The sequence below is a fragment of the Nilaparvata lugens genome, chromosome 1, assembly GCF_014356525.2.
Source record: "Nilaparvata lugens isolate BPH chromosome 1, ASM1435652v1, whole genome shotgun sequence".
Taxonomy (NCBI): Eukaryota; Metazoa; Arthropoda; class Insecta; order Hemiptera; family Delphacidae; genus Nilaparvata; species Nilaparvata lugens.
The window spans coordinates 27,344,640-27,371,124 of record NC_052504.1 but is presented as its reverse complement, the minus strand read 5'-3'; the positions used below and the strand labels follow the sequence as shown (position 1 = coordinate 27,371,124).

At 32.7% G+C, this 26,485-nt stretch overlaps 1 protein-coding gene and 1 long non-coding RNA gene across 15 annotated transcripts in view; one reads left to right on the top strand and one right to left on the bottom strand.

Annotated features, from left to right (window-relative positions):
• Positions 1-26,485, bottom strand: part of LOC111064130 (protein scribble homolog) — a 121,538-nt gene that overhangs the window by 36,607 nt on the left and 58,446 nt on the right. For 6 of the 14 annotated variants that reach the window (XR_005570768.1, XR_005570771.1, XR_005570785.1 and 3 more), the window contains 10 exons: positions 23,567-23,677; positions 22,488-22,604; positions 20,551-20,658; positions 18,177-18,401; positions 16,062-16,158; positions 14,769-14,953; positions 14,048-14,185; positions 12,551-13,225; positions 7,140-7,250; positions 3,507-3,686 (listed from right to left, as the gene is read on the bottom strand). Coding sequence is in view for 7 of the 14 variants with exons in the window: in XM_039423836.1 (XP_039279770.1) it covers positions 3,507-3,686; positions 7,140-7,250; positions 12,551-13,225; positions 14,048-14,185; positions 14,769-14,953; positions 16,062-16,158; positions 18,177-18,401; positions 20,551-20,658; positions 22,488-22,604; positions 23,567-23,677 (1,947 nt within the window). In the remaining 7 variants the exon portion in view is untranslated. Of the gene's footprint in view, positions 1-3,506; positions 3,687-5,491; positions 5,672-7,139; positions 7,251-12,550; positions 13,226-14,047; positions 14,186-14,768; positions 14,954-16,061; positions 16,159-18,176; positions 18,402-20,550; positions 20,659-22,487; positions 22,605-23,566; positions 23,678-26,485 lie in introns of all 14 variants that reach the window. The other 8 variants (XR_005570769.1, XM_039423827.1, XM_039423849.1 and 5 more) reach the window with 5 other exon arrangements.
• On the top strand, positions 15,681-20,017 carry LOC120350520. Its single transcript, XR_005570832.1, has 3 exons — positions 15,681-16,289; positions 17,182-17,353; positions 19,625-20,017. It is a non-coding gene; the product is annotated as an uncharacterized LOC120350520 (long non-coding RNA).

Below are 26,485 nucleotides of genomic sequence, written 5' to 3'. Positions count from 1 at the left end.
AATTATTATCCTCAATATAGGTGTGTTTTGTTCATGTTTGCAGTACTGTTGTTTTGCGTTGATAATGCTTGCTTTGTATATTTTTTGCCCTTATACCTGAACAAGTTTAAAGCTGTTTTCCATCATCATTGACAGGTTGTTAATCATGACCACTTCCCTTTTCATTTGCACTAAAGGAAATGGAGACAAACAGAGATCTGTTTTTCATGGTCGGTCAAAAGTTGTATCAGGGGACAAAATTGACCAGAAATCATTTTCAGACGATCCGTTGTGGGAAAAAACTATTTCTGTAGTTTTCATCGACAGTTTCGATAAATTTCTGCCACTGATGAAGTGAAGTGTTTCCTACAAATTAGTTTCTTTTGATTTCGTTCCCTGCTACACTTCCTACCACAAAAAGCGTTTCACTTAACGTTTCTTCTTTGATGTAAATGAAAAGTGAAATGGCTGTGATAAGCTTGCTAGTGATGACTGATTTGAGCTTGCACGGGTATTCAGATAGATATTATAACTACAAAGCAAGCTTCATCAACGACAAACAACATTTCTGCCAACATAGAATGCACCCATATTGTTGAAAATTATTTACTTACCCTTGTATATTACTGCAAATAAACAATACGCTACGAGAGTACTAGACTAGAAACTTTTCATTTGAATATAAATGAGCTGACTGGTGATGAAATCTTCTATAAATAAATATCTTTAATGAGTGTTTTAACTGATCGTATTATATGTATGGTATTTTAAAGGTTGATGATAATGAATTCAAGGTTTATTTCATTTATATATTATATATTTTAGTTCACAAGAGATTTATATAAGCAACTGTGGATGAGATTACTTTTTAAAAAGCACTTGAATTGATTTTTAAAATATACCACATTTATCTCCATTTTTTTAATTTCTGTTCAATTGAGTGAGGAATACAGTACCTCAATACATAAGGTAGTTTGAACAGAAATTTTTAAATTGAATAATAATAATTGCGCAACGAATTTGGTAAAAATTTCAACTAAGCAACATTTCGCGCTGCGATTATTGAATGTCAATATATAAAATAATTACATGATCGCAATATAAAACAATTTTAGCACAAGTTATTTCTTATTTAATTATTTTTTCGTACATGTATATTAATTTTTTTTTTAAATCATTCTTCGATGTCTCTAAATCTCTAGTCTTGATTCACAGAGAAAAAGAAAAACCTAGACTATTTAACATAACCAACAAGAAAATAAATATCAACTGAGATTAATCACGAATCTTCTATACACACAAGTGTTTCTACTTCCATTATTTATTCAACTATTATATTGACAATGTTTCAAAGCATTAAATTGATTCAACACGGTACTCCATGCAGACACGAATCGATTATTTGTACCAAGCGATTTGATTTCCTTCAATTCTTACCATAACTTCGCTATATCCCGACTCAGAAAGCTTTGGAAAATCATATTATAATTTCAAGACCTTTAGTACTACATTTAAGGCCTATATTATAGACCTCGAACATTCGACAATACAAAATAATCTATCAAGGAATCGTTAGTTGTTGTTGTTCAAAGGAGCAATCATCTCTCATCATCCGCCTCATTGGGTGGGCCGTCCACTGGAACCGATTTCGTCCGAACTAGCATCGGCCGAAAACTACCGAACTCGTCCGAACGATCCCCCAACAAAGAAAGGAATAGATAGATGTTCATCCATTGCAACAGGTTCATAAGACCGTGCACGGTCGTTTTCAATCCGAATTGAATGGGATTTCCGGCTCTATCCGGCCGAACCTTAAATGGTTTGTTTTTGTTTTTTGGAGTTGTTCTGTGTCATAAAGATGTTTTACAAGCATTGTTATATTTCAATGACCGCTGAAAATTCAACACACCATACTCTATAATTGTTTCATAGAGTTCATCCTCAAATAACCCTCCAAAGTCATCAAACAATATCATTGAAAGTTTTCAAGATAAAATACGTTCACTTTAGTTGATATTTAGTTAATAAATAGATATTTAATAATGATTTTGTATGATGATATGAATAAATACCTGTGAATTTAAACAGATATTATAATGTGTTGGGGAAATTATGAGTTTAAATTATATGTTGTTTCCAACAACAAAAAACTAAGAGAAAAACTGAATTCAAGTGGAAAAATGAAATTCTACTGATGTGGAATTAGAAAGTAGAAATAATTGTGTTATAATATATTGATATTGTGATTGTGGAATGTAATAAATAAATCGATAAATAAATAATTGATAATTAGTAGGTATTTTCAAGTAGGCCTATAGTAGTAGTAGGCATAATTTCATTGAAATCCATTCGATAGTTGAAATCTTACAGATTTGTAAGTAAACACACAAAGAAGAATCACTTTCCCTACTAACTAGCTTTCCACTTCACTTTCTGGCAACCAGCCAACTACTGAACTGGACTGACGAAAACGGTTTCAATGGATGACCGTATTCGGCCGAGTTGACGGCCGGCAGATTCGACCGATCCAACGGCCGAACGGATCGGTTGAATAAGGTTCCAGTGGACGGTTACCCTCACCCATGCATGAGCCTAGAGCACTTGTGGGCTCGAAGAAGTTAAATCTTCGGCCGAAAAAGTTAATTTGGATAACGAGTTCAATTTTCTCCGCGAATTCTAATCTATTACTAATAAAAAATGCAATTTGAATGAGGTACATATTGTTTGAATAAGCAAAGTCTTAACAAAAGTGTACAAAGTCTAAAAGTCTTAAAATGAGGAGTTCGAATTCTCTGTAGTACATATGAATCATTAAAACAACCAATAATGACTTCGGCTACAGATAGAATTCCAGTTATTTTTCATAAAGCTTATCTAAAGAACTGATCTCATTTGAAAATTACTCTCATAATTATATTTTAAATCATGATCAACAATGATATTTTATCACGGTGATATTATATTATAAAGTATAATAATGCATATTACGGAATTTATCAAAAACTCGTAACTTATTCGATTCACTGTTATTTATCTTTTTTAGATTTTTTTCCATTGACCTGGAGTGCTTATATGAATAACAGCATTCACATCAGGCACCTGGACCTGGAGGCAATGTATAATTATTAAGAAAAAATGTAAAAGATAATTGTATGGATTTTTTATGATTGATTTAAACTTGTTGTTTATGATTAAGCAAAAATATTTACTTCGTTTTAGGAAGCAGGCACAAACAAATTTTGAAAATAGGTGCTGAGGTTGCTATGGTGGTCATGTGAATTCGTAGTAGTGTACTTATGTAAAGAGTAGTGTAATATATATGATGAATGATCTTGAAAATTACTGAAATGACTTAGAATGACATTCAGGCAGGATTGCTATTATTATGTTATTCAATAGATGTTATTCTACGTATAAAAGAAATTCGAGAGGATAATGCAAAGTTAATAAGAAATGTTAAAAAAGGAGATAAGAATAACAGGGCGGAGCAAAAATTGGATAATTGATAGAGGTGTTGTAATGCATACCTGATAGCCTTCAGGAAGTGGATCGTGTTGAACATTGAGAACAATTTCATCGCCAGAGGTGAGTAGTGCCATAACGGCATCCTGATGACTGCACTTGGAAATATCTTGGCCGTTAACTTTCAATATTCTGTCTCCCATTCTCAGTTTACCAGAATTCGCAGCAATGCCTCCAGGAACAACCTATAGTTGAAAAGAAAGGAATAGATAGATGTTCATCCATTGCAACAGGTTCATAAGACCGTGCACGGTCGTTTTCAATCCGAATTGAATGGGATTTCCGGCTCTATCCGGCCGAACCTTAAATGGTTTGTTTTTGTTTTTTGGAGTTGTTCTGTGTCATAAAGATGTTTTACAAGCATTGTTATATTTCAATGACCGCTGAAAATTCAACACACCATACTCTATAATTGTTTCATAGAGTTCATCCTCAAATAACCCTCCAAAGTCATCAAACAATATCATTGAAAGTTTTTAAGATAGAATACGTTCACTTTAGTTGATATTTAGTTAATAAATAGATATTTAATAATGATTTTGTATGATGATATGAATAAATACCTGTGAATTTGAACAGATATTATAATGTGTTGGGGAAATTATGAGTTTAAATTATATGTTGTTTCCAACAACAAAAAACTAAGAGAAAAAAACTGAATTCAAGTGGAAAAATGTAGAAAATTCTACTGATGTGGAATTAGAAAGTAGAAATAATTGTGTTATAATATATTGATATTGTGATTGTGGAATGTAATAAATAAATCGATAAATGAATAATTGATAATTAGTAGGTATTTTCAAGTAGGCCTAGCATAATTTCATTGAAATCTTACAGATTTGTAAGTAAACACACAAAGAAGAATCACTTTCCCTACTAACTAGCTTTCCACTTCACTTTCTGGCAACCAGCCAACTACTGAACTGGACTGACGAAAACGGTTTCAATGGACGACCGTATTCGGCCGAGTTGACGGCCGGCAGATTCGACCGATCCAACGGCCGAACGGATCGGTTGAATAAGGTTCCAGTGGACGGTTACCCTCACCCATGCATGAGCCTAGAGCACTTGTGGGCTCGAAGAAGTTAAATCTTCGGCCGAAAAAGTTAATTTGGATAACGAGTTCAATTTTCTCCGCGAATTCTAATCTATTACTAATAAAAAATGCAATTTGAATGAGGTACATATTGTTTGAATAAGCAAAGTCTTAACAAAAGTGTACAAAGTCTGAAAGTCTTAAAATGAGGAGTTCGAATTCTCTGTAGTACGTAGGAATCATTAAAACAACTAATAATGACTTCGGCTACAGATAGAATTCCAGTTATTTTTCATAAAGCTTATCTAAAGAACTTAGCTGATTTGAAAATTACTCTCATAATTATATTTTAAATTATGATCAACAATGAAATTTTATCACGGTGATATTATAAAGTATAATAATGCATATTACGGAATTTATCAAAAACTCGTAACTTATTCGATTCACTGTTATTTATCTTTTTTTAGATTTTTTTCCATTGACCTGGAGTGCTTATATGAATAACAGCATTCACATAAGGCACCTGGACCTGGAGACAATGTATAATTATTAAGAAAAAATGTAAAAGCTAATTGTATGGATTTTTTATGATTGATTTAAACTTGTTGTTTATGATTAAGCAAAAATATTTACTTCGTTATAGGAAGCAGGCACAAACAAATTTTGAAAATAGGTGCTGAGGTTGCTATGGTGGTCATGTGAATTCGTAGTAGTGTACTTATGTAAAGAGTAGTGTAATATATATGATGAATGATCTTGAAAATTACTGAATTGACTTAGAATGACATTCAGGCAGGATTGCTATTATTATGTTATTCAATAGATGTTATTCTACGTATAAAAGAAATTCGAGAGGATAATGCAAAGTTAATAAGAAATGTTAAAAAAGGAGATAAGAATAACAGGGCGGAGCAAAAATTGGATAATTGATAGAGGTGTTGTAATGCATACCTGATAGCCTTCAGGAAGTGGATCGTGTTGAACATTGAGAACAATTTCATCGCCAGAGGTGAGTAGTGCCATAACGGCATCCTGATGACTGCACTTGGAAATATCTTGGCCGTTAACTTTCAATATTCTGTCTCCCATTCTCAGTTTACCAGAATTCGCAGCTATGCCTCCAGGAACAACCTATAGTTGAAAAGAAAGGGAATAGTTATTTGTGCAACTAGTGCGCAAAGTGACAGTTTGCTGCACCGAAAGAAACGTTTCACCGGAATGGTTTCTTGAGTGCAACAGAGGAACTTTGCGCACGTATTTCACATTTAATTTTTCCGACAGTTACCATTGAATATGTAAAGTGGGTAATTATGGGTAAAATTCCCTGAAATCCATCAAATGTTTGTGTGTGTGATGCTGTTATTAATAACAACCTTAATTTATTGTCAAATTGGATAATAATGTAGTAGTGTTTGAATGGCGGGGCGGCTGTCACTGATGTGGTGGCTGTTCTCGGTGTCCATGTCCTTGTCCATCGTTATTATTATAATAACAGTCACTGTTACCAACTTAATTTTGATTTTGCTGCACTGGTGCTCCATATAACCTACTAACTATTTTGCGTTGCCATGTTGCAAATCTGGAGTGCAGAAAAAAATTTTCCCGCACTAGAGCGGAAAAGTGATTCTTTGCGTTCTGTAATCAGTGCAGGAATGGCCACTTTCCAAGGTAACTGTAGGAAAATTAATTTTCCTACAAGAACACATTGTGAGAGCATAAAAAAGTCTATGCACAAGGGTGGATTAGACAAAGACCTCACATATTCCACGTTTATTGAAATAAAGGTTTACTATTAGTCACTAATTTATAAGTGACATTGACATTTGATTAATATCAAAATAGAGAATTATAAGTCATCGTGTTGATACTTTTAATAGTTCGTTCATCCTATTAAATGTGAAGAGATTAGAACTCCATTGGATGGGTGACCGCTAGCATATCAGTAAATGGTGCCATATACTTTCGAAATCTTTATTGTATTAAAGCTTGAATAACTTTATAGCTGTGCTTTTAAAAGGAAGGAACTTGATTTTCAAGTTCTAGATTTTCTTAAATCGATCAAATTTTCCAATTCAGTGTTGAGTGGAATATTCAAATTTGGTTTTTGGTATTCAATACATCTAAATTCAAAATTCTGGTTTGTATAAATCTTGAACTAAAAATTATTATGTGAAAGTGAAAACCTAGCCTCTTTTTTGACTTTGCCATCTTATGAAAATTGTGAAGAGAAATAGCTCAAGATTAACCTTATTTTTTTCTTCTCTCCCAATCATTTTGATAATTATTATCGTTAATATGTTGTGATATTTCTTGAAATAGTAAAAAAAAGAAAACTTGTTAGAATCCACCAAAACCATACTTCCACTCATCTCTCTTTTGTGAAGTACGCTGTTACACCAATGTGTCACCAGTTTGTATTTTACCTTCAAAACTTGGAGGACATATCCAGTAAACTACCGAAATTCAATACAACCAAATAACAAAAGTTGGACTTCCATTTTAAATAATTGAATAGAGCTACTCAATTGAACTTTAAATTTTGTAAAACTTTTACATCAGCAATAAATAACTTCTAAATAATTATCGTAACAAGACTTACATGTGAAACAAATATTCCTGGATTGGCACCACCAAATGGAATGCATGAATGATCAGTCCCTCCAATAATACTGAAACCCAGAGAACCACCAGCTTTCACCAGGGTCACATCCTGAAAAGAAAGAATTTATTAGTGTCTTCAATGAAAAATTATACAAATAGATCTTGGTACAAAGATCAAACATACAACTTTGATAGAATATGTATAAAAGAAGATAAATTTGAAAATTTAAATAGCAGAAAATTATTAGAGCTGAAATAAAGGATAGTGATTTGTTTCATATTGTAAAGTAAGGTTGGACAGCTGAAAATGGATATTGTAGGCTTACAAAGTTTATTATCAGACAGTAAACAGATATACGGAAGATATACAGATATACGGAAGAAACACAAGTGAAGAAAAAAATATATATTTGCAATAAAAAGTAATCATGTTTTTACACAAGAGCAAATCAGATAGCATTAAAAAATGTATGGTTTTATGCAAATGGTTCGTTTAAAAAAAAAATTAGAGTAGATTAGAATTCTGAAAAGTAAAAAATATACCGTACTAAGAGTGTTGTAGCCTGATTCAAATTATAAAAATGAATTTGTGATAGCAAATATAAGTGTTGAAAATGCAGAGATGAGACATTTTGATTGGGGTATCTCATTAAAAACTATGGTTTTACACATACATTTGAGAGCTTGTTTCTGAAAGAGTGAGACTCAATACTTCACCTAAGGCACTCAACCAGCCTGAATCGGTTTATTAACAATGAAAAGGTTTAATCACAGACTAGAGACTTTTATCAAAATTTGATCTTTAAAACGATACTTGATGAGCAAAAGAAAACTGTTAAATATTGTACTGATTTTTTATTACTAGACAAACATTGTTAAACGAGTTCTTGAGCTCAATCTCTTAAATTTACCATCAAAAACATCCTCCTGAATAATGTTATCTTTCGAAACATCGTTTGAAAGATATTAATAGATTAAAATGAAGGATAGAACCATTTACGTCGTTGATTAGAAGCATAGCAAGCTTGGATTGGCAACAGAGAGTCAACAAGCAGGCTGAAATATATTATTAGGAAGTATGACCACATTTCCATATTATTCAACAAATATTTCAACATTGATAAGCGACTGATTGGCAATTATTGGAAAAGCACCAGAATTCCTTGAAACTCGCTAAGTTTAATGGAATGTACTAATTTCAATCGAATTGAAGAATGTGGAAAGAAAACCGAATCTATAAACCTTCAACAAGCATACAACTTCAAAAGCAAAGCATGAATTAAAAATCTGATAACAACCATAGAGAAAATTCTGAAAATAGGCAACACCCTTAGAGAATTTCAGTTGCGTCCACATGAATACCTCTTGTCGCGATTGTATCCCAGATTTACGACGATCGAGATTTTCAGAAAATATCGCAAATGAATTAAATATCAAATAGACTTACCTTATCAATTACATCAACAGTGGATATCGGCTCCGAGAGAATAAATCACTAGAGCATGCTACAGGCACTGTTCAAAATAGTCAAGCAAAACTAACAAAGAATAAGCGATAAGGAATTTTACCTAAACCCATTTTGAAACTATGATCCCAACCCAGAAAACAAATTGAATGAGACAGATCAACTATAATAAGCTGTAATATTAACTCAAATTAAACCCGAAATTTTGACACAAAGATAATGTATTTCATTAATAATGATTTCATCTTCAAAATCTGTAGAAAAATTGATCGAATAAATATTTACCGTTCAATCTCGGTTTATGCTATTACAACCGGAACGCTACTTTCAGGCTTCAAACTATCAAGAATTCACAATCAAATGCTACTTTAGATAATAACTTCTAAAATGCAATGAGATCTGTCATTGAACATATTCAAATTTGTCAGAAAAATGAATATAATATACAGTACTTTTCAATAATAAATTGTCATCCCAGCACAGCAATAATATAGAAATGACAATTTAAGTGAGATTGTTTAAATGAGTTTACTGTATCCTTCGTGTTTTTATAACAAAGGTATTGTGAATATACATAAACTGTGATTATATAAACAAAATAAATTTTGAATGCATTCAACGGTTCAAATCTTGTTAAATTGTATGACTGTTAGCTAAATTTACTGTTGAATTAACGAATCTTTATCAGTATCTCTACAATCGATCAACAAATCAGTCGTAATTCTGCCCCACTTATCACCCGAATTTGGTGCCTATATTATGTACTACAGAAATATTACGAGGGGTTTCTTTATCAATTAGTAGAAAACGTCAACATTGGAAAATCACTATTAGAAATATTACACTTCTACATCCAATGGATTAATAATTAATACAACTGAAAAGAAGCTGAGAACCATTTGCAAACCAAACCATACATGAAATCAATCACAAAAAGCTCACATGAACAGAAAATTGGAAGCAAGTAGGCACAAAAACATGTAACCAGACATAAAGATGGGTAGTAGGTATGCTATAACATTTTGAGACTAAATCAAGCTAATTATAAAATTGAAGATTCCACTTGAGAATGATAACTTCTTTCAATTCTCCTGTTATTTGCAAGAAATACCTAGAATGGAAAATAATTGAAGCTTATGCATACGCCAAAACTCTTCAAATGCTACAATAATAGAAACATAATTATTATCAAAGCAGCTTAACTTCAACACATTAAACAATCTTTGATAATACAGATTGGGTAAACAAGTGAAAAATTAGAAATGAATCACAAAATAATACAGCTCAAGCCTTCATTCCATTCCTTTTTTTAAGCTACTGGATTCCTACTACTCAACCTACTGCATAGTCAAATGACATACGAACAGCAATAAAATAAAATTGTTGAAATTCATCTGTGCTCAACTTGACACAAAGATTTCAATATCATTGAAATGTACCTTGGATATGAAAACCTTTCATTACTTGGAAAAATCTATTTAAACTGTTTTCAGAGCAATATGATAGATATGTTAAGCATGCTTTTAAACTGAACCAAAACACGCAAGGCTATTTTTAAATAATTTGTTTTCTTATTTTCAAACCCTGATGAAAAATTAGATTTTCAAAGCTAGGTATGCATTCTCAAGTTATTTTGATGGTAATTCCGGTTTGCATTAAGGTTATTAAACATACATTTTAATATAAATATGCTAAGTTATTGCTGCAACGGGTTTCCTGAACATTGTCATTTTTTATTATTCGACAAATTTATATTACATTTTTGATGTGTTAATGTGAGCTTAGTTAACTTGGACAGTTATTTCAATTTCCATCATGCTGAAGTCAAGTTTCCAGCCCATATACAAGTTGTTTTAGCAAGCAAGTTCAATAAAAAGGTTTTCATACTGAAAATTTATAAAAAAGCTCTAGTTTATGAAATTAATTGTTGTAAGAACAACTCTTCATATAACCCTAACTGCAATGGAGGACGAAATAGCAAATGTGGGAATATGGCATTTTGCAATAATTATCAAACTGCCAGAAAATACATAATAGTATTAATGGTACGACAATACGTTTAATGCTATTAAGCAATGAGGAAACTTCGAGATTGCGAATATTGGCAAAATGGAGATAATGATCGTCACTGTACAGAGGTGACCATTTAACAATGATTGTCAATGTATCTACTGGATAACCTTTTTATAAAAATTTAGAACATTTATACAATTTCAAAGATTATTTCATATTACAAATGGTTTAGAAAATGGAAACTGGATACGGCAAATGGAAAATCAAAAAAGTTGCTAAAATTCATTTACTATACAATGGAGATGATTTGATTATTTGCAATTATTTGATATAATTATGATTTGCAACTAATGTAATTGAATCGACCATTCACTTGTTTCTATATTACCCAAATAAACCTGGAAGTTGATAAGATCTTTGATAAACAAAAATTTATTATTTACATTTCTTGGGTTATATAAATCAAAATTATCATGCATTCAGGCACAAACGCTAGTGAAAATTTAACATAAATGCACCTTGTTATACTACAAATAAATTAGTTGTAATCACATGAATTAATACAAACTTACACATACAATACATGAGTATTACAACACTCCACCAATAAATATTAGAACATTATTTGTTATTAACATTAGATTATGTTAATACATAAGAACCCGCTTTATTGTGATGAATTGAATAGGATGGGATTTGTTCACCTAAGCTACTTGATGATTTCAACATTAATTTCATTTCAACTTTAATGCTGCTGTTAACTGACTTATAAATCAACAGGCTGACTTATAAGAGTCACATTTATTAATAATTGAACTATTTGGTGGCTCTAGTAGCAATCTTAGTTATTAATGAAAGGCTGTAACTCTACAGTTGCATTGTGTAATGAAAATTGAACCTAGCAACTTGAAGGATTTGGTGAATAGACTCGTTTGGCAAACAAATGAATGCTCGGTAGGAGTTACCATTCAAGTAGGATATATTTTTAAAATTATAATTATAATAGATTTATCATACATGTCTCAGTTCTCTTCTATTTTCAATTCAAATTGTTTTCAACGCATACGTTGTTTTAACCAGGGATAATGCTCTCATAAGCCATAGAATTGTACGTGGTTAATAGTAGGTTTTCTAGTGAGAGATTCGAATTTCTAATGCGATTTGATTCTCAAGTTCTACACCGATGCAGGAATTGCTTTCCTATTATAAATTATTTATGAGTGACAACTACCGATATGAGTATGTGTAATTAATTCACATCTTTTTGCTTTGGTTTTTATGAATAAACGAATATTATTATTATAATTTAAAATAATATTCAACTGTCAGGGACATTATTTTAAAGCTATTTAATGAGTGATTTTATTTTAAAATATGATTGATTCTTAAATCCTATCAAGTGGAATAACACTATTAATTGGTCCACATGTTTATTTTCAATGATCAAATTATTTAGGCCTAAATGCAGATTGATTGTTTTGTTTCGACTATGTAGTTATGTATTGCTATATTATTTTCATTTATTGGGGAAAGTTACTTTCTATTTTAAAACAATAACTCTCTATTTGTTTTTCTCTACCTGCATTTCTCTATATGTTCTCTATGATGTTTTAATGTCATCACGTTCTGAGTAATGTATTCAACACTGTAACTCAAAAATAACAAATACTTTATTGTCTTCCCCTGAGACTGATAGACAAAAAACTTCTACAAAATGTTCATCCCAATTCCCAGATCTATTGCTGTATTATAATTTCCCAATATTCGTGAAAACTTAATCAAATCCTGACAAAGCGAACAAAAACTTGACCAAGTACAGCACAGAACGATTCATAGAACGTGGCAGCGTGTAGTGAGTTTGCGGGCGTGCACATGAGGGCCTGGCTGCTGCCACGTTAACTGAATCGTTCACTGGGTGGAATTCAACTTACCTGCGGAGATTCGGGTTCAGAGGTGGTTGACGAGGTGGAATGTGTGAGCTTTCGTGGAGCGGGCTTGGGCGGTGCGGCGGCTGGGGCAGCGACGGCGGGGGAAGCCGTGTAGCCAGGCCGGTTGGCCATGTAGCTGTCGGGTGAGTAGAGGCCTCCCTGCGCCGTCGAGTAGGGCTTCGGCGGCCCAAACAGTCGCGGCGACCTCTGCTGCTGTTGCTGCAGCTCAGAGACTGGCACCTCCCGCTCAGCCACCAGCCGCACAAACCTCTCCATGTTGGTGAGCAGACCAACCGCCTGCGCATGCGTGGCTCCCGTCATGTCCACCCCGTTTATCGACTTGACCCGATCGCCCACCTGCAGCTTCCCGTCCTTCTCGGCCACTCCACCTGGCGTTATTTTCGATATATAAATAATATCCGAATCGTTCTCCACCACACAGCCTTTACCACCAGCAATACTGAAGCCGAGACCGTTCTGCGCTCGGATCAGCGTCGTGTAAACTAATAGTTTCTGTTTTTTGACGTCATCGTTGTGTTTGGGCTTTGGGTGCGAGGTGGGTCCATTCAGTGCCGACGCACTCTCGAATCCCGACGTATGAGATGCGGCACTCGGCGCTCGACTTGTGCTCAAGCTCGAACATGCTGAATCAGCAGTTCGCGCTGTCGGCGAGTTTTGCTGTAATTAATAAAAAAAAATATTTGGTAAGGCTGCATGAGGCGTTCAAAATAAACGTGAAGATACAAAATGGATGCTCCTCTCACAAGAAAAATTATTGATGCTCAATTAATCAGATAAATTCAAAATTCTAGTTGATACATTTTTTGGACTTGAAATTGTGTGTAAATCAAAACATGAGCTCTGATCTGTTCAATTTAAATAAAGGTTAAAATCAGTTTGGGTGCCTGTTGTTTTTAACTGGATTGCATTGTACTATTGTATTGTTACTATATAGCCTATTAATAAATAACATTGAATGTGTTCAATTCTACACGAATACTATTGACCAATACTAGAAACGTTTAAACTGAAGTAGAAATTTCTGTCGAAATCGCATATCAAGATAAATATTGTAGATGAAAGTATATACTACAATCTAAATTGTTATTCAATCATTTTTTTCTTTTTCATCAATGATATAATCACATAATCATAGAATAATTGAGAGATAAAAAATAGGCTTCGCCTTTACTATTCCATTCCCGAATTATGATAAAAAATGTCCAAATAAGGTAATGTTTAGTCTGCACTTTCAAATAATTCTATTGAGAAAATCAGTGGAGAATTAAATCAGTAATACATACAATAACAAAAAATTCAGAATTGGAGTATTATTACAGTTTTATTATTGTCTTCGAATAAAACTACCAAGTAAAATTGAGATTAAGTTATAAAGGTTTGAAAATATTTATATTCAATTATGATATTAATAGAACCTAATAGATCTGTAAGATCGATAAGTTTTAGTAATATTACAAGTTAGCTTATAGTTCTACTTACCTTATTCGGAATAGGACCGAATTCCCTTACTATCCGGAGAACCAGATCTGAACCAGCCGTAAGAAGGATTTCAACGGCGTCGTAATGGTTGATGCCGACCAGAGAACGATCATTCACCGATATCACTTTATCACCCACCTGTTGAAACAAGCAAATATTTCAACAATTGAGGAATAATTAATGGAATAAAGGACAAACTATCTGTTAGATTGAGAACAGATGAACAACTAATAATACAGTACCTAGTGCTTTATAAAGATATCTTTACTCGCAGATTGCTGAGGTCGTATAAATAAGAGGCTTTTTCCAAAAGCGTTCATTGATTTTTGTCATGTTCATATCATTCATTGAGCACACAATAAAAATCAATATATTTTAATGGTGATTGCACTGTTATAGTATATTATTACATAGTTATGTTGAAAACATCTGTAATTCATTTTGGAGTCTTAATATAAAATAAGTTCAAGCGATAATTGGGCAATTGATACTCAGAAATATCATAATAAATATAAACATAACTTCACAAAACAAAGTTAAAGATTTCAACAGGTCTATTTGAAACTGGAAGTTCAGTACCAACGAACACGTTTTTTCAAAGCTGAAGAGTAATGATTGAACTAATGGTAGAAAAATGAGACTCGCCATTATCTCGTACATACGAAAGTACAGAAATAGTTATCTTGAGATATACCACTTCCCTTTCAGACTGGTAACTCACCCTGAGGTCTGCACAATCAGCCGGTCCTCCTTCGGATATTTTCGATATGAAAATTCCCTCATCCTCGCCCTTGAAAGGCGTCGACCCCAGGCCACCGGCTATTGACAGTCCAAGTCCAGATGATGTTTTCTTTATGTGAATGTCGAATGTCTCTTCTCTGATGTCGCTTTGGCTCACTCCCAGATCTGAATAATGAATGATTTCATTAATTGTAATAACAAAATATTGCAAATAAAAAATCAAACTGTAACTGGATAAGTAATACAGCTTCTTTTTAATAACCAAACTGCTCATCTCAATCTTTGCCTGATATATGAGTTTTTATTCTCTACGACTTTGTAAACTACATATCGTTCAAGATTATTTTTAAAAAAGAAAAAATATGCATTTCATCAACTAAGTACTAAATATAGTTAAATTATTTATGAACTACCAATAACGCTGATCATTTCAAGCCACGAAGTATCAACACTAACAAGTGGAAACACAAATAATGTGTTAGTGCTAATATATTACTACAATAGGATCAATGAGATAAGATAAATTAATAATGAGCTATCATTATTTTTGGTCAAGTTATATCTTAATTATAACTTTAATAAGATGTTTCAATCATTCATCTCACCAGTCTAAGACATAATAAAATACTTTTATTAGAGGGGAATGTAGTGGATTAATGTCTTTGTTTACCACAATCGTAATTTTATGATTCAATAACAATTAAAAATTTATCGATTATTTAAAGGCGATTTATTAGACAGCATCAGTAGTTAAAAGAAGCAATTTCATACGTTCTATGAATAACAACTAGAACAACTGAGCATAAAGCACGATTGTGCTCGCAGAGAAGATAGTTGAAACGTCACATCAACCGTATGAATCATTGAAAAAACATTTAGATCAGAAGCATCAATGCCAATGACTCATCGATTGTATACTTGTAAAAACAAAGTAGTTAGAATATCACAGAAAATATTTTCATAAAAAACTCTCTTTGATTATGATATGGAAGAATGTATTCTCACTAAAGAGTTCACAAGTCAAATAATTTGAAAAAAATAAATTCGATCAAAGTACTGTGGTATAAATGAATTTAGTCTATTTGTATAGTAATTCAGTTAACTCTGTTCAGAAATAACATTATTGAAAAGCAATTAAGACTAGAAAGTTGTGACAAATAGCAACAAACCATCGTGCCAAAACCGGTCACGCCGTCTAGGAATCGTGTCACACAATGAATAATCGATAATCATCACATCAATAAATGTCAACTAAATAAGTGATGCAATTTACCATGAGTGCGGTCGGACACCGAGTCAGGCGGAGTGGGATAGAACGTTCCTCTGTCACTGTCTACAGCGTCGTCTTCGCCCCTCTTCTTGCTTATCGCCTGCAATCCCAGCAAGATAACAGCACAGGTGTCAGCAGCCACATTGTTATTGCACTCGTTTCACAATCATCACAAACAACAACTCGCACTTATCTCCTACAATGCAGTGTCGCATTCACAACTCTCAAGTGGTAAGCCTCTTATCGCAACTATTATGTTTACAATGTAATATTGGACTTGTTAGAATATTTGACATATTTCCTATTGGTCTAAAAAGAGGAGAAAGCTTTATAATTCGTGTTACTGTATTGATTCACAGAATTGAACGATATTATACGAAAAATTAGCACGAATTGAAATTGGAAAAACATGACTGTGATGCATACTCCATTTTCAGAACTGTACGTTCTATCCAAACAAGGAAAAGTTATTGAGCAATGAATAATAAATTTAATAATAGCTTAGTTTTGATAATCTTTTCCTTGTACTACTTGACTATTCATGGTATGAAACAGATCTAATGATTGTGATTCAATCATGATATTTTAATGTCCTTTAATATTTCAGTGCAGAGCACAAATATCTATATCATTAAGAGCCAGCATCCATTAAAATTCCAATAGTTTTAAGGGTGGTGCATATAAATGTAATGTGGAAAAATAAGAAATTACTGTGTATCATAATTATTGTAGTTTTCAAGAAAAAAACTCAAAAAAAAAAAACAGTAGACTATAGAAAGATAGACGACAGAAACATTCAACAAGATTGTCAATTTCACGTTTCAAACAAAATCATTACAGACACTCCAAACAAACATGCATGGAAGAGACAGTATTAAGGAAGAAAAAAATAAAAACCAATGGAGATGGTTTAAATAACAGATGTAAGATTTAATAACTAAGTTCGAATAATTTAAGATATTCGTATCTATAATACATTTGAGATTTATTAAGTTGGACTCTCATTTTGTTAGTAGAGAATGTTCTACTTATATGTTTTAGAGGCTTCTATTATAATGCAATTGTATTATTGACATTAATTGTCATAGATTTTATTTAATATCAACAGTTCTATTGTAATCAGTTTCAGCTATTCATGTAAGCTGACATGGTAAATGAATTGAACGTATGTGTACGTGTATGAACAGTACTCGTATTTTGAACTCCTACACTCCTAGGATTACTACAAAATAGTACATCATCGTCACATTTACTAATGTGATAAACTACTCTTAGGAAATTTACTAGTCAACCAGGTAAACTCTAACGTTCAAGCTCTCTCTTTGTGGCCTAATACTAATTTTACAGTTAAGCAACATAATAACATTCATGACCTAGATTATCATAGTGGATAAATAAAGAAACCTGTTCTATTAAAATTAAAATGAATTTTGCAAAACAGAAAAAGTGAACGCTTCATCATTTCTTATTAGTATAGGTCTCTAACCATAAATATTAACTGGATTATCAACAACAGGGAATAGCGTACTTTCAACGCTTGATACTCACAAATATTGGCTGAGGAATTACACTGTCTGTAAATATGACATCATTTCAATATTATTTTCTGGAATCTTTACTCAAATCTTAAATTGCTTATTGGGATAACCGTCTATCAGTTCCAATTTAACACAGTTCATTAATGTTGAATAAGCATGACCGTTCATATTAGCTGAAAGTGTTGAAATAAGTGAGATTTATTAATAAAACCCTAAACTATGATAAATTGAAATAAATAAAGATTTGATGTAACCGCTTATAATTACTATTATTATTTGTATAGACTGGGTAGGTTGCATTAATATTAAATAATCTATGGGCAAGATTTCATTTTTTGGAACAAGATACTATTTGTGAAAATTGGAGAGGGCAGTTTTGGGCTGAGCCTCTGTTATTCTCTCCTGACCATAGATCTTTGCAAAATCGTAACCAAATGGATAAATACCAGTATCGTAACAAGCTAGACTGGAAAGCTTGCTAATGAACTTGAATTAAATCAAGGGAGGCAGTTGCAAGTGCATTTCACCTTGAGACAAATGAACGTTAGAGAGAGAGAGAGAGAGTGATGGTGGTACTGACGTTTGCAATAATGGCAGCCACTTTCTCTTTGTCGAGATTGTGATGCTGGTTGATGCGTTTGTTCTTGAGGTGGTGGGGGGTGTCGCGACGGTGCAGTCGGTTGGGCCGATCCGCCCCCTCCGCATCCGCCGCCTCTGCATAAGCCACCCCCGCCCCAGCTCCCGCCCCCGACTGCCGCGTCGGCGACTCGAACTCCACATGCCTCTCCTGCAAGCCCGACAAGCCCTTCATGCAAACGCAACCCCATTCATTCAAATTCCATAAACGCATCAAACAGGTTTAGTTTCTCAAAAAATTAGGCCATTGAAATAGAAAAGTTATTTGATTTAATGTTGAACGAATAATCTCGAAAACGTAAGTGGTTCTTATTAATAGAGTTGTTAAGTGAAGAAATTGATATGATTGGTCTTGCATTACTATAAAATGGATAGTTTTATTCTCATGAGAAGTTTTCAGATTAATTGTTTGATGGAAACATTAATATAAACATAACCTATTCGGACTATTTGAGACAAAATTTAAAAAAAGGTTTGAGCAATAGCCTGTTTCTTCTTTTTTGAATAATATATTTGTTTGCTTCATTAAATAAATAAACTGTATGATTATTAATTCAAAACCCCACAAAACGAATACACAAATAATAAGATACTTGCACAAGAGAAATTGAATTCATGAATTCATGTTCAACAAAAATACTTGTTTTAAATGAATTGATAATAATTACATTTTTCTATAAAAGTGATGATTGATTAAACAAATATAATCATACATTCAGGAAACCCAAGTTTAATAATGTTTTGATCGACTTTTAAAATTGTGCCTATTATAGTGACGAACCTGAATTCATAATCAAGAAAGATCGTTTGAACAATGCGAGTTTAAAATAGATAAAAATGAACGGCTGGTGATTCAAATTCTAAAATTAACGAATTACAAAAAAAACCTCAATTTAAATAGAACCACCAGCTATACAGATGAGATGTAGGCCTACAATGTGCAAAGAGCCTTTCAATAATAATGCCAATATGTTAAAATAACAACATCTTAGGTTCTAAAGCAAAAATGCAAGTAAATGAATGATTTTCTTTGAAATTTTCATCGTGGTGTTTTTTCAGGGTAAGCAAATTCAAACGTTTTGCAATCCTATGCCTTTATGTAATCCTTAGCCTCAAAACTTACTTCTAACTGGGAATATGACCTCCGATCTTACTGGTGATCAAATTAAAAATTTGTATTTCCACTTCTATGATATGAGGGAGAGAATTTTTCATTATGAATCAAGGGTTATTCTTTATTTTTATAGTATTCTCCACTAATAATTTAGTCAAAGGGGGATAAGTGCATGTTCGAATATTTTAAAATGAATTTGCACGATATTAAATCATTAATAAAATTCAGTTTCCTCAGAATGAACGTAAGATTGTAATACATTATTGATGGACTTGTAGGATTGACAGCTATACCAGTAGCTGAAGATGCAACAGAGGACAGGTACATAAAAGCTTGTAGCACAAATGTCTACCGCATCAAACTAAAACATTCGGTATACTCCACAAGAAGGACAGTTTTTCAAGGGAACACTCCATATCTCATAACTCATGCAAAACACAAAATATAACTTTTCATCATTATCAACAAAAACAACTAAAATTAATTTCCCAAATTCCCTACTCATCTCACAGTAAAAAAACTGAAAGCTCTAATTACAAAAGAAGATTGTGCGTGAGTAGACAATACCAAGAGTGACAATAACGTTTCTGAAAATAGCAGACATGATTAAAAGAAAATCCGGCAGTGATATGTTCAAACTTCACAATTAATTATTTAAATACATCTATTAAAGTGGCGCTACTAGAAGAGATGGGAATTGAAGAGCTATTTATTGGTTTATTCGTAATTTATTCAGTTAATTCGTAGTTATAAGTTTTCAAATGTTACTATAGATTTTTTTCAAAAACAGTTTAAAAAAGAAATGAAGTGAAAGTTATGTTAGTATTGTATGTCTGAAGATGTGAATTTCTTATCCAGTAAAAAATTGCAATGTGACTATTACTTTCGGTTTCTACACCTCTCTAAAAAACCTTACTTATAGTTGAAATAATGCCTATTATATTAGTGTATAAAATCACGACTTTATATTTGTTGGAGAAAGCTGATTAAGATAAGTTTGGTTAATGAGATTTATATTTAAGCTTTAACTTTGAATTTGGAGCAGAAAATAGGTAACGATCAAAAGTTTGCTAGGGTTTAGCCACTTCAATTGCCTTGATTGACAAGATTTTGCTTGTTAAAGAAATGATTTATGGAAATTCAGGTGAGTGTCGTTAATGCATGTTATCTAGAAAATGTAAAAAAATATGTTGAAGAGACCTACCTGGTTGCTTACAACGTCGTCTTCCATTTCACTATGCCCCGTGTCGCTTGCCGTCTCACTGGCTGCCGCGTTTGCAGTTGCCTTTCCCTCTCGTATCAACAATTTTGACTGAAACAAGGAAAATAAAATACAAAAATTAGTTTGCTAATTATCACCTTAATGAATGTGATTCATAATCATGTCAAGAATAAAAATTCATTTTACAAGAAATTTTATTTAACTGGAAAAATATCTAGACTACTATATGCTGCCTAGGTAGAAAATTATTTTCCAATTCTGTAAGGGTAGGCACACACTAGTTAGGCAAAACAAGACAAGACATGATCAGACACAACACTTCACATAGTTGCTTATGACGCAACACACACTTATTAGTCATTGCAATTAGACATGTCTTCATAAGCATGTGAAGTATACGCGTCTGATCATGTCTTGTCTTATCTTGACTAGCCTAAAGAAACAATTGGGTAATAAAAAATAATAGATGTTACTCCATGTTGAATGAATGGAGGATGATAGATTGGCGAGCCAAGCATTCAATATTGTCCAGTGAGAGAAAGAAGCTTGGGAAGGCCAAGAAAGAGGTGGATTGAAGCTGGAGCAGGCATAATGCCTAATTCGTAGATGGTAGATGGTAGGTAGCTACAAGCTTGCTTCAGGATGGATGAGAATATTTGGAGAATATTTTGAAATTATTCTCACTGAAATAAAAGCACAGATATAAAAATAGAAAATTACTTACGATAAGATTCAAATAATTCAGTTTCAACTTATACTTTATTGAAGATTTAGTTCTAGATGGTGTAGATTCGATCTTGTTAAAATCATCAAATTTTAATTCACGATTATTTTTTGGATAATGTTTGCGTTTCTGGAAATAAAAATTATTGGTAGTTTAATATTTTTAGAATTTTGTATAATATTTAGGAACGCTGGAGAGAAAAACGAACAATGGGAATTTTCTTTCAATAAGATTTAGGCCATTTAATGTCACAAACAAATTGAATTTTTTCGTAATGTGAAACTAATTAAAAGTTTTCAAAAATCCAATTATGATATAAATATCTAAAGTATATGTTTAGAATTACTGTTAAATCTTCAATTATGATATAAATATCTAAAGTATATGTTTAGAATTACTGTTATGTTAGTAAAAGTTGAGTAGCCTATATTATCTCTTTTTATGTTTCTCTTTTTTCTACTTTCTTCTCCAATACTTCCCTTTTCTTCTCCTCTTCACCCTTCATTCCTTACTTTTATACCCTCTCTCTACCTGCCTATTACATGGGAAACCATACTTAGTTGGCTAGGTATTTTCCCCCTTTCTTTCTTTTCAGCACACCCCACCATGAAGCCTGTTTTTGTATTTTATTAGAAATTTATTTTTGATTTCTTTTATGTATATTGTATTGTGTTGATTTGAATAAAATTGATTGATTGATGATTGATGTTAGTAAACTTCAATTTTGTTGTGGAAATGAAACAAAGCATAATACACATTTAAAACATAATTGAATGGAACATGATATTTTAGAGTCTTCAACAAATATATAGACTTTGATAACTTGCTGCACAGTAAATCAATATGATCACTCCAAGTCAGATGGTAATCTATTTGTACTCCTAATAATTTGATTTTTTTTACAAAGTTGTTTGACAATTCATGTCTATTATTCAATGTCGTCTCATCACTTGGACAATGATGAATGAGTTGAAAAATCAATAGCAACAAAATCATATAAAGTAGAATATTGAATGAGATTTGTTATAGTTTGAATTTCTCTAATCCAGGATAAAATGGATAAGAGTTCATTTAAGAAATTTCTGATTATTTTACAAGAAAGAGGGAAATAATTCCTAATTACTTTGAATAGCATTTTTGATAGTTGAAATTGTTCATTGAGGATACACATAGAAAGATTAATTTTCGAACTCACAGTCAATTCCTTGATAAGATCGCCATCTCTGGACACAGTTTCGGTTAGAGAGCTTCTATCACTATTCTGCTCCACTTCACTTGAATAAAGCCTGTCATTCTGCGTCCGGCTATCCTCCTGAAAAGCAAAGTACAGGCATGCACAGATAAGAGATCGACTATCAACTCTTATTTTGTTTACAAAAGGGCTGACGTCTAAACAATACAAGTACAAAAATATGTAAAAGTATCGTATCTGGAATACAAACATGACCTATTATACAGTGAAATGTTCCACACTACTGTATAATGATCATGTGAAAGTATTTTGGACATTGAGACAAGGCACCAAATAATAGTTTTCATAATGTGACAGATGAACAATGGCTACTGATTGCAGTAAATAATGTAGAGGAACAAAATACTATAACTGCGGAATGATGTTGAGAATTTAAAATAAAATTGGTAGTATAGGCAAAAGGAGTACGTATCAAGTAACACAGCCTGTGATGTGAGAAAAATAACATTTTAGACAATTTCCAACTTTATAAAAATCCTAAAACTAATTTTTATGCAAGAATACAATATTAAGGAAGGTCCTTCAACATTAATGTTTTAAATCAACATCAAATCTCTCCATTTGAAATGATATCAACATAATAATTATTTGAATGTTCACTTGTTCTTGTTTAGAGCTAATATTTTATGTGAATGAAAATTAAAAATCAAAGTACCCATTTACACACTTAAAAATGACTTGAAAGTTCGTCGGTGAAATAAGAATAGATGTTAAAAGGATGCTTTGTTTTTTTTATTTTTCATGATAATATTTAAAATATTGCTTGCATAATAATTCAGCATGCTATAACATTTCAAAATATGATTATGTGGAAAAAGGTGCGCTTTTATTTCAAAAATGATTGAGACAATCATGAGAATAATTAATAGAATGAAGCCCTGAAAGTAGATAATATGTTCATTTCATTACAATATATTTACAATTCCTACTTGTGATTTTGACGTTTGTACGAGACATGAATATATAATAAAATGAATATACAATGCATGCTGATTGCAGTGAAGGCGTCTAATCACACTTACCTCCTCAACTGACAGTTCTCTACTGTCATTACTTTTCGATTTACTAAATAATTTATGAGCCTTCGCTTTCAAATCCTTAGGATGAGGTGTATTCTGACGGACGAATGGAGTCTGAAACAGAAGGAGAGAAGAATAAGTGAGTCTTGGAAGCAGAGAAGTGAACTTGAAACACAACAACAACCGAATAGCAACTAGCGAAGTTACAAGTGTGTTGGTTTTTACATATGAATTGAAAGCAAGTGTTGATTGACGCGATCGTGCGCTTGCATGTATGAAACACTTGCATGCACATAGGCCTACGTAGTCTATGATTAAGCTATTTAACAGGTCAGATATGTGACCTAGTGATGAGCATTGGTACTGGGCCACCCACTCACCTCAGCGCTCACGCACGCACACACACCATGATTCATCACTTTGTCAAGTCTAGCATCGGCTATTAAGAACAATCAAGTTTGCTGCTTACAATAAAACATACACTATACAAGGAAAAAATTATTCCTCATTCATCAATAATTATCAATTTTATCATCAGTTCATCTATAGAAGAAACCTAACCAAACTTTTTAAGGAAGAATATGTTCAATAACGATGTAACTTCTTATATTGAACGATCATGTAATCCGTGCTTTGCACTGGTGAAAATTTCGTGTTGTAAAATGTTATCTCCTTATGTCCAGGACAAATAACAAAATAGAATAATTTATTGTTTTGTTCAAAATTACGTGGATAATCTTCATGTGAGTTGAAAAATTCTAGAAAAAAGAGTCAGATAGGTCTCGAACGCGCAACCTCTGATTGATGAACCAACTAGGCTGAGGAGTACCTTGGAGCTAGACTTGTTTGGTTGAGCTTTTATAGTTGTGTAAACTTTGAATCACAAATTGAATAAATTTGTTTTAATTACTACATTGGAATTAATCGATTAATAGCAATGAATATAAGCCTATGACCATCCTCAGTAATTTCATGTTTTTGCAAAATTTCAAGTTAGGCAGTTCAGTAGTTCAGACGTTATGATGCGTCATTCGTGTATTTCCTATCACGTACATGTATAAGCAGATTCTTCCTTCATAATATTATAGATGGCAACAGTTCACGGAATTACTATTCATATCGGGTACGCACATAGTCCAAGTAATAAAGAAAAACGTGGTAATAATATAACTTTTACACCTATTGCTTAGTATTCTATAAAATAAACAGTGTTTCAGGCTTGCTTGACTTTCAAATACAGTAAGTATAGATATTCATAAGTGCCAAGTAGCCTACAGGATTGCGGCATTCGCGATTAGCATGATATATCATAATATTAGGATTTTTAAATTAATATTTTTGAATGCTATATTCATTTTGAATATTTCTTGTAATTGATGACTTGAAGCATTTAATGAACATTTTAAAACTCGGTGGACCTATCTGTGGTATTTTACGACCTAACTAAGCCAGTCGGACAATTTGGATTGCAGATTAAATTGACTGCAACATTGCGTATGATTATATCACGATAAGTTACGAAAGGAATATTTCCTTATCTCATCACATTTGCAAGCAAGTTTTCATAGGATACCTTTCAATCTCGTTAGATTATACGTGAAGACTCTCAGAGAAATTTCTTTTTCCAACAAGCTATTAATATTGAAATATTTTTGAATGGTTTATTACACATTTTGAATTTGTAATAGTTATTTGTATATCTAGAGTGAAAAGTGCTGTTTTTTCTCCCTGAGGGAAAAGTTTGAAGCCCGAGACGAAGCCGAGGGCATCAATTTTCCTGAGGGAGAGAAAATATTTTTCACTCGTGACATACACAACATTTTTCCTCCACCTACATTTTTATAAAAACTGCAAATAAAATAATGTTGTGGCCAAACAATTGGCCCGTTCTGTGTACATGGAATGTGGTAAATTGTCCGATTCACAATTTACCAGGTAAAAAGTTCCGCGTTCCATGGGAAGAGTTTTGACAGATTCTGTACCAGAAACCAGTTCCAGTTCCAAATTCCTGCCCCACAGTCGAAGCGTGGTAAATTGTCCGACCTGATACAGTTCCAACTATCTGAGCTCTCATTGGTCGATTATTGTAGTCTGCTTGCTTCTCTGCGCATGCGCTGACAGTTTGTTTACCATAGCATAGGATACATAACCAACAATATGATGTTTGATAACAATTCATTAAATGCATTTTTCTCTATAGAAAATTTGAGAGTTATGGAATAAAAGAAATGCACACTTTTCTGGACGGTAAGTTTGTAAAACAGCCTTTCTCCATTCACGCAGCTAGTAAACGACACATTTTAGTGTAAATCAACTTTATATGTGCGCGCCAAAAGCTTGAACCACCGATTTTGAAATGGCGTTCCATGAGAACATATTGCACTATAGTGAAGTCCACGTTATAATGGCAAGTGTAGGAAGATAGGAGAAAAGGGTTGCCAGATCTCAGCCTTGCCACCCAAACAGCTGATACTGGTATATCTGATGGATTTAACTGTTCATTATTGTTGAAAATAGTTAATTATATTTTATTTGTCAAGAAAATATATTTTTTAAAGATGTAATAATAAATTTTCATGATTGAGATACAATATTTTGTCAATTATTTGAATTTCTACATTGCTGATAAACGATGTGGCAACATCGCAATGCGTGAAAGAGATAGCGGCATCTGCTTTGTTGAACGATAGACAAGGATAGCAACACCATTGCAAATCATACACTGCCATTATAACGTGGACCTCACTATAGTCACGTGATGGAACAATTTACGATTGGAACTGAAACAGTTTACTGTACACAGAACGTACACATTGTGTTACAACATAATCTAAAAAGTAAACAGAAACAGCTGGCTTGTGATCACAGTTCTCCGCCGACAGCGCTATCTGTCGGCAAAAGTTGTAACAACAATTGCCGTCA